The sequence below is a fragment of the Anomalospiza imberbis genome, unplaced genomic scaffold, assembly GCF_031753505.1.
Source record: "Anomalospiza imberbis isolate Cuckoo-Finch-1a 21T00152 unplaced genomic scaffold, ASM3175350v1 scaffold_446, whole genome shotgun sequence".
Taxonomy (NCBI): domain Eukaryota; kingdom Metazoa; phylum Chordata; class Aves; order Passeriformes; family Viduidae; genus Anomalospiza; species Anomalospiza imberbis.
This window is the reverse complement of record NW_027100056.1, coordinates 13,036-21,841: the sequence shown is the minus strand read 5'-3', so window position 1 is coordinate 21,841 and position 8,806 is coordinate 13,036. Positions and strand designations below refer to the sequence as shown.

At 56.8% G+C, this 8,806-nt stretch overlaps 1 protein-coding gene across 1 annotated transcript; it reads left to right on the top strand.

Moving 5' to 3' along the window:
- Positions 1-4,698: 4,698 nt before the first annotated feature.
- On the top strand, positions 4,699-6,934 carry LOC137466851 (serine/threonine-protein kinase pim-1-like). Its single transcript, XM_068178484.1, has 5 exons — positions 4,699-5,238; positions 5,324-5,374; positions 5,604-5,973; positions 6,208-6,384; positions 6,671-6,934. The coding sequence occupies exons 1-5, from the start codon at positions 4,699-4,701 to the stop codon at positions 6,808-6,810; spliced, it is 1,278 nt and encodes a 425-aa protein (XP_068034585.1). The 3' UTR covers positions 6,811-6,934.
- The last annotated feature ends 1,872 nt before the right edge of the window (positions 6,935-8,806 follow it).

Here is an 8,806-nt window from a genome sequence, read left to right as displayed (position 1 = left end):
AGACACAGACCTTGGGGGGAGGTGAGCTGGCTGATAACAAGACAAAACAAACCTTCACTTTCAGAGTCAGTCCTGAAGGCACAGAACATAACATCAGGCACAAACAGAACACACGATTGGGGATACAAGCACCATAACGTCACCCTAGGACATTCCACACCTTATCTCCAAATCGTTAACATACTACCAAAATTCATGTAAAAACTTCATCACGTTAAATCTTCCATCTTTCACTTACTCATCCTTCCATCTCACTTGCTCAAATCTTCGACACTTACACATTTCCTTCTATCTCTCTTGCTCAAACCTTTGACACTTACACATTTCCTTCTGTCTCATGTCGGTGTGGTTTAATGTACAGACAGTGGCAGTAACATCCAGCAAACAGTGATATTTGCATATGAGCCTCACCCCACAATCAGATCTCCCTGAGGTACACATCGTGTGGTTCCATATTTCTGCATTATTCACCATGTACAACCTGGTCCCTGAGCAAAGACAATCCCACCAGTGGGTTTGTCTGTACTCACGGCAGAATTGATCCACACTGTCTTCCCTAGCAAACCTCTGATATGTGCCACTGGGACTTTATCTCCGTCTGCTATATTCAGGGACTCAGACTGGGCAGGACCTGCTCCACTGGTGGAACCTCGGGTGTTAACTAACCATGTGGCCTTTGCTAAATGCTGCTCCCAGTTTTTGAAAGATCCCCCACCCAATGCTTTCAAGGTGGTTTTTAACAGTCCATTGTACCTCTCCACTTTGCCTGCAGCTGGTGCATGGTAGGGGATATGGTGCACCCACTCAATGCCATGTTCCCTAGCCCAGGTGTTGATAAGGCTGTTCTTGAAATGAGTCCTGTTGTCAGACCCAATCCTCTCAGGGGTACCATGCCTGCACAGGATTTACTTTTCAAGGCCCAGGATGGTGCTCCGGGCAGTGGCGTGAGGCACAGGGGAGGTCTCCAACCATCCCGTGGTGGCTTCTACCATTGTGAGCACGTAGCGCTTGCCTTGGCGTGTCTGGGGCAGTGTGATGTAGCCAATCTGCCAGGCCCCCCCATACCTGTACTTGGACCACCGCTCACCATGCCAGAGGGGCTTCACTCGCTTGGCCTGCTTGATCTCAGCACACATCTCACAGTCATTGATAACCTGAGAAATACTGTCCATGGTTAAATCCACCCCTCGGTCTCATGCCCACTTGTGGGTGGCATCTCTACCCTGATGATCTGAGGCATCATGGGCTCATTGAGCTAGGAACAATTCCCCGTTATGTTGCCAATTCAAGTCTATCTTTGACACCTCTATCTTTGCAGCCTGATCTACCTGCTCGTTGTTTCAGTGTTCCTCATTAGCCCGACTCTTGGGGACATGGGCATCTACATGACAGACTTTCACACACACATTTTCTACCCAAGAGGCAATGTCTTTCCACACATCAGTAGCCCAGATTGGTTTTCCTCTATGCTGCCAGGTGGCCTTTTTCCACCTTTCCAGCCAGCCCCACAGAGAATTGGCTACCATCCAAGAATCCATATAAAGGTCGAGCTTTGGTCACTTCTCTCTCTCTCAGCAATGTCCAGGGCCAGCTGAACGGCCTTGACTTCAGCAAGTTGACTTGATCCACCTTCTCCTTTGGTAGCTTGTGCTACGTGTTGTGTGGGGCTCCATACGGCTGCTTTCCACTTCCATTTTGTCCCTACAATGCCACAGGAATCGTCAGTGAAAACAGCGTATCGAGTTTCATCTGCTGGTAGTTGGTTGCATGGTGCACCTTCTTTAGCCCTTGTCACTTGTTCCTGATGCTCTCCATCAGTGAGACCAAAGTTCTCACCAGCAGCCAGTTTGTAATTATCTCCAAAATCCCAGGGCGATTCAGGTTTCCAATCCGGGTGTGCTGCATGATGAGAGTAATCAATTTGCTCCACGTGGCAGCAGTGTCGTGGAGGGTAGTGGGAACCTTTCCTTTAAACATCCACCCCAGTGCCGTCAGTCAGGGTGCCAGGAGGAGTGGTGCTTCTGTGGCAATCACCTCGGAGGCAGCTTGAACTCCTTCATGGACAGCCAAGATTTCCTTCTCTGTGGGAGTGCATTTGGCTTCAGACCCTCTGTAATTTCAGCTGCAGAATCCCAGTGGTCGGCCTCGAGTCTCCCCAGGCACCTTCTTCCAAAGGCTCCAGGACAGACCATCATTCCCAGCTGCAGAGTAGAGCACATTCTTCATCTCTGGTCCCATCCTGACTGGGCCAAGGGCAACTGCCTGAGCAATCTCCTGCTTGATCTGGGCGAAAGCTTGTTGGTGTTCAGGGCCCCAGAGGAAATCGTTCTTCTTGTAGGTGACCAGGTAGGGAGGGCTCACAATCTGGCTGTACTCGGGAATGTTCTGGAGGAAGTCTATGCCCAGAATACCCAGGGCCTCTGGGCTGGTCACAATAGGATGTTTCTGCCACTCCTTCCCAGTCAAGCTCACCTCGGCTCCCAACAGGGCCAATTGCTGTGATCCCCCCGTCACCCCAGCAATGGAAACAGGTTCTGCCCCCACATGTCCCGATGGTATCAGGGTACACTGCACTCCAGTATCAACTAAGGTGTCGCATTTTTGTGGTTCTGATGTGCCCGGCCATCGGATCTACACTGACCAAAGATCTGGTTTTCCCGTGCCTCTCCCTGGCTAGAGGCAGGGCCCCTCTAGCCCTGGTTATCCTTTCTTCCCTGGGCATTCATACTAGAGGTACCTTCAAGGGGATCTGACAGATCATACCCGGCAGCTCGGTCACTGGAGGCTGAGTCTACCTTCACCTTACTGTAATCATCTCAGTTAGTGTTACCCTCCTTGAGTTGACACACCCATGCTGCCAGGACAGAAGTGAGTTGATGTACTTCAGACCTGATTAGCATAAAAAATTTGATAATCAGAATGCCTTGGCAAGAACAAACAGAGCTTTGAAGACTGCAAGAAGACTGAATCAAGAAAGAAGATTGAATCAACTTCTATTAACAAGAGATGCTGCAAAATGGATGTTCGTTTGTGATGATTAACACAATTATTGTAGAAAAAATTACTGGTCTTCCTAGAATTTGTATAAGCATATGTAGTCCATGTGAAAAACACGTTCACTCTCCTGTCAAAATGTAAAAAGTTTAATAAAATACAATAGGAGACAAGGACCATGGAGCAAAGGTTATTTATGGCCGGGTGCATCTTGGCACTCAGCCAAGACCACCCTGTTACCTTCAGGGATCCCCCTTAAATACCTTTTCCCTTACATCAGCCTGTTGCATATTCACAGCCGCTTATGCATATCCATAAACGAGTTTACATTTTCCAGGAGCTATTTTACATGGCCCCTCTTTGGGTCTGCCTTTTCAGAGCATGCGTGTTCCTTGGCTGGGGTTTGGCTCCTTCTCTTTATCCCTTCCAGTTCGGGCCTTGGTCCGCACTGCCTTCAGACGGTGAGTGCTGATGGTTGGCAGATCTGTACAGGTGTGCTCATCCTGTGTTCATTGGATGTTATCCCATCCAAGCAGGCATTTTAACACAAGCATACTTCCATCAGCTATTGCACTACTGTGTCTAAGCCTAATTAACAACAAAATTAAAAACTATATATTTGGAACAAAGTTACTTTAACATCACATATATAAAATCCATTTTAATATTTGCAAAAACCCAATATTATAATATATATCTAGAACACTTCTCTCCTGCAAGTAAGGGCTGACACAGCTTGGCTTCTTCAGCCTGGGCAAGAGACTTAGACTTGACCCAACTGTGGCCTTCCAGTACCTGAGGGCAAGCTACAGGAAAGATGGACAGGGACTTTGTATGAGGGCAGGCAAGGACAGGACAAGGGAGAATGGATCCAGGTGGAAAGAGAGTCGGTTTAGGTAAGGAATTCAGAAAAAATTCTCTCCTGGAACAGGTTGCCCAGAGCAGGTGTGGCTGTCCCGTCCCTGACAGTGTTCAAGGCCAGGCTGCATGGAGCTCTAGACAAGCTGGGCTAGTGCAAGGGGTCCCCAGCCACAGCAGGGGGGTTGCAGCCGTGTGATTTTTCAGATCCTTTCCAAACCAAACCATGCCACGACTCCATGATTCTGGGATACTTCCCCTCCTCATCCTCTGGCAGAAAAAGGATCTTGGCCCCAAGCTCCACATTGCAGACCATGTCTTTTGGCAGCCTGCAACTGTCTCAACAGAGGATGAAAAGAGATGACATTACTGATACGATTTCCCTTTTCTACTTGAAAATTAAATGCTCCACTCCTGTCCACTCTCGCAAAAGTGTCTGAAGAGGCAATTCTTCCCCGTGAAATGCTTCGTCTCAGCCAAAGAAGAAAGAAGCCACAAGCCAACACGCTTCTTTATTGCTACATTGTTTGATTTGGTTACTTCTCGAATAGGAATTACTTTGGGGTTTTATTTGTCAGTTTCTCTCTTTCGTTCCTCGGGGCGCGCGGCGGCTCCTCCGTTGGGTTCGCGGAGGCAACGGAGGAACGTTCGCGAGCTCCGGCGGTTCCGCAGCAGCAGCAGCAGCAGCAGCAGCAGCAGCAGCAGCAGCAGCAGCAGCAGCAGCAGCAGCAGCGCTTCTCTCGATCGGTTTTCCGCTCGACTTTCCACTCGCTCCCCATCCCCTTCTCCCTCTCACACTCACTCTATTCCCGTCCCGTCCGTGTTCTGCCTCTCCCAGCCCGGCTCATGCCGCGTCCCGCAAGGCGCCGCTCGGCGGGGCCGCCCCGTGCCCGCCCCTGCCCGTCCCGCCGTGGAGCCGCCTCGGCCGGGCTCTCTCCGAACTGGCTGTGGCACTTCTGGAAGTGCCTCTTGCTCTGGTGCTGGCGGAGCAGCGCGGTCTTTTGGCTCCGCCTGGCGCGGGCTCTGGGCTGGCCCCGGCCGAGGCCCCGGCCCCGAACCAAGCCCCTCCCGCGGTTCCGCCCGCAGCCGCCCCGCTGCCGCCCCGCGCCCGCCCCGGCCCCGACAGCGTCGCCAGCAGCTTCCCCGCTCCGAGCTCCGCCGCTGCTCGGCTCGGCCGCCGGCCCCGAGCCGCCGCAGCCCGGGGCGGCTCGGCAAGCAGCAGCGCGCCGGGCGGTCGGGTTCCCGGGGCAGAAGAGCGGGAGCGCGGTGCCGCCCGCACGGGCGGAGAAGCCTGCCCTGGAGCAGCTCTACCGGGAGGGCCCGCTGCTGGGGAGCGGCGGCTGCGGCAGCGTTTACTCCGGGACCCGGCTCGCCGACGGCGCCCCGGTAAGAGACGGGGCCGGAGCGGAGGGGGCGGCGAGCGGCGAGCGGCGGGCGGGGAGCTCAGCCCGGCGCTCGCCTTGGCTTGCAGGTGGCCATCAAGCGAGTGCGCCGGGATCGCATCTCGGAGTGGGCGCGGCTGGTGAGTGAGCGGGGCCAGCGGGAGAAGCCGGCGGGGCGTGCCGGGCGGGGCTGAGGCGAGGCCCGGCAGGGTGGCAGCCGGAACGCTGCGAGGGGAGCGAGCGGGGAGTGAGCGGGGGCCGCGCAGCGTCCCGGGCCGGGCAATGGCCAGCGGCGCTGGGGCCGGGCAGGGGGTGCCCAAGGCGCGGCGCAGCATCGGCCCCGCTGAGGGCATCGCGGTCCCCCCGCAGCACAACGGCGCCCTTGTGCCCATGGAGCTGGCGCTGCTGTGGATGGTGTCGTGCCCTGGCTTCCGCGGCATCGTGCGGCTCCTGGACTGGTTCGAGCTGCCCGACGGCTTCGCGCTGGTCATGGAGCGTCCGCAGCGCTGTCAGGACCTCTGGGACTTCCTGGCCGAGCGGGGGTTCCTGACGGAGCCCGTGGCGCGGGGGCTGTTCCGCCAGGTGCTGGAGGCCGTGCGGCACTGCACCAGCCGCGGCGTCCTGCACCGCGACATCAAGGCCGAGAACGTCCTCGTCGACCTGGCCACGGGCGAGGCCAAGCTCATCGACTTCGGCTGCGGCACGATCCTCCAGGACACGTTCTACACCCGGATGTCAGGTGAGCCCAAAGCCGGGGCCCAGCCGGGCAGCGGAGGTTCCCCCCTTTGCTGGCAGAGGGGGAAGAGGGAGGCAGGGAGAAAGGGCAGGAGGGGGAATCCTTCTTCAGCCGGCTGCAGCCAAGTTGCTTTTCGGCGGGGCAGGGGCTGGCTGTTGTGGAACGGGAGCTGGCTGGGAGGGAGGGAGGGAGGGACGGAGCAGCATGGGCCTGATGAGCTGTGCCCGTGTCCCATAGGAACGCCGGAGTACTGCCCACCGGAGTGGATCCTGTTTGGCTGCTACCATGGCCAGCCAGCCACCATCTGGTCCCTGGGCATCCTGCTCTATGACCTGGTCTGCGGGGACCTTCCTTTCCACACAAACAAGGACATCGTCCGGGGCCAGCTCTTCTTCCCGCCCCGGGTGTCTCAAGGTGGGCATGCGCCTTCAAGGCTCGGGAGGAAGAACGGGGTTGGGAGGGGGCAGCTGGCACAGAAGCGTCCCGCTCCAGCAGCTAGTGAGGAGGTTGATCTCCTGGGTTAGCTGGAGGAGGTGGCACGTGTGCCTCTGGGCTGCTCTCCTCCGGAAGGGAGGATCGATGGGAAGCTTTTGGCTGCAGCTCCGAGCACTCCTAGTGTGGCCTGGACACCGTGGAATGTGGGAGAGCACGGACAGGAGCCTTGTCTCGCTGAGTGGCGGTTTGTGGTTTGTCTCTGCAGAGTGCCAGCACCTCATCAGGTGGTGTTTATCCATGGAGCCCGCAGACAGGCCATCACTGGAAGACCTTTTTGAGCATTCTTGGCTGCAGGAGCCCTGCCTGGCCCAGGAGACAGCAGAGATCCATCCCTCTGCTCAGTAGGATCCAGGAGCCCAGCAAGTACCAGCTGCACGCGTCTCGTGGCACTCCAAGAAAACCCCGGAGCGTTTCCCTGCGGCCGCGGCCCGGAGGAGAGAGCACAGCCGAGGAGATGCTTCCGCTGGTCCCCGGCAAGTTGTGGAGGGAGCGTCTCAGTGCTCCCCATCCCATTGGAGAAGGGGTGGCAGTGCGGTGAAGGTGCCACGGACTGGAACAGGGGAAACATCCCCCTGCAGCTCAATGGCATTGAGATGAGCCCGCAAGCCAAGGCACAGCTGGCATGTTCTTCTGGAGCACCACATGGAGCTGGGAACCCCATCCTCGAGCTGGCCGCTGGCGGGGCAAAGCCGAGTGGCTTTGGCTGCGGCCCCTTCCTGGAGGACACGCTCTGCGCCCCGATGAAATCAAGATGAGTCCCCAGCCGGCGCAGGGGCGGGGGGATGCTCGTGCTTCCAGGCATGGCAGGGCTCGGGCTGGCCACGCGTCGCAGGTTCCCCGCTCGGCGGCACTGGGGAATATTAATTTTTCCCCCGGCCGCCAAGCTGCTTTTTGGTGGGACAGGGGATGGGTGTTGTGGAAGGGGAGCCGGCTCCTGGCCTTGCTGACAGCTTCTGCCAGCCAGCCTGGCATGGGCTGGGGCGGGGGCAGCCAGCCTGACAAAGCATCCATCCATGTGGATGGGGGCAGCAGAGGGGGACGGGTTCTGAAGCCGTGCCCCAGCTGATCTGATTTGCAGGCCCTTGAGGAAGGGGTGCATTTAAGGGCGGGAAAGGTTTTTTCCCACCCATGGACAGGTTTAATTCTCACATGGAGTGGTCAGACCCTCCTCAGGCCCGTGAAACGGTGACAGGCTTTGTAGCTTCTTGTTTCCAGGTCTTGTTTAGAATTGATTTCATGCAATTGTTCTTTGTTTTCCCAGGAAGATTACACCTGGTGCCCGGACCGGACGGGGAAGCGCCTGCACCGTCCCTGGAGCACCTCCAGTGCCAGCGCTACCCCAGGGGCCACGGTCTGCGGGGACATCCCCTTCAAGAAGGACGAGGACCTCGTGCGGAATCGGCTCCTCTCCTGGCAGCAGGTCTCCAGAGGTGGACCCGGCTCCACAGCTGGGCTGGCAGAAGGGCTTCGGGCAGAGGGCAGCGGGCACACGGGCATCCTGCCCTTACAGCTGCTGAGGAGGCTGCTGTGCTGTGCTTAAGCAGAGGAGGTGGAACATGGCCTGCCACGCTGCCCTTCTCTCGAAACAGAGAATGGCTCGGGAGGTTTGGGCTCTGAGCACAGCCAGCCGCCTGGCCCAGGCCCAGGCCATGGTGGGACAGGGGGACAGGAGCCTTCTGTGACTGACCGTGGCTCTCTGGTTTCTCTCCGCAGGCTGCCAGCACCTCATGCCATGGAAACGGCTCCGCTCGGCCTGCCAGTCTGGGAGGGCTGGAGGGCGGCGGGTGCTCATTTGCTGTCAAAAATAAATTGGTTTTTTTTTTGTCATGTCACGATCACAGCATTTCTTTCATCCTTTTCCAAGGTTTTGGCCTCCCTTCCTCCAGGCTAATCTTTTTGTGTCCTTCCTCAGCCACTTGATGGCATTTGGCAGGGGGGGTTAAGCAATGTTAAAAGTTCAACAACAGCTCCTGTTGCCAACTGCAGCAGCCCCTTCAAGAGCCCTGAGCTACCAGCGAGGTCCACGTCTGCCTTGCAAAAGGGAGTGGTTTGCAGCCATGGGGTTGTCGCCCTGCTGCAAAAGCTGGGAGGAGATAACAAGTGGCAAAATGCCAATTTGGCTCAAGCCCTGCCCAGTTTCTTCATCTTTTCCCTCTGCTCAGTGATAGGCAGGCAGGGCTGGACTCCAGCGAGGTTCAAGCTCTTGGCGCTCCCTGGCATCAAGGGGATCAAGTCAACTCTTGTATGCAGTGACTGCAATAGAGCTCCTGAAGGAAAAAAGGGAATGTCGTGAGGTGGGGCCTCCTTCTTGTCCCCTTTGTCTGCCCAGGAACCCCTTGGA

Bases quoted from the DNA above. Each gene is read 5' to 3' on its own strand.
- LOC137466851 (XM_068178484.1), top strand. From the start codon at position 4,699: ATGCCGCGTCCCGCAAGGCGCCGCTCGGCGGGGCCGCCCCGTGCCCGC. The intron at 5,974-6,207 runs GTGAGCCCAAAG...CGTGTCCCATAG, and splicing joins GTTCTACACCCGGATGTCAG to GAACGCCGGAGTACTGCCCA. The intron at 6,385-6,670 runs GTGGGCATGCGC...TTGTCTCTGCAG, and splicing joins CCCGCCCCGGGTGTCTCAAG to AGTGCCAGCACCTCATCAGG.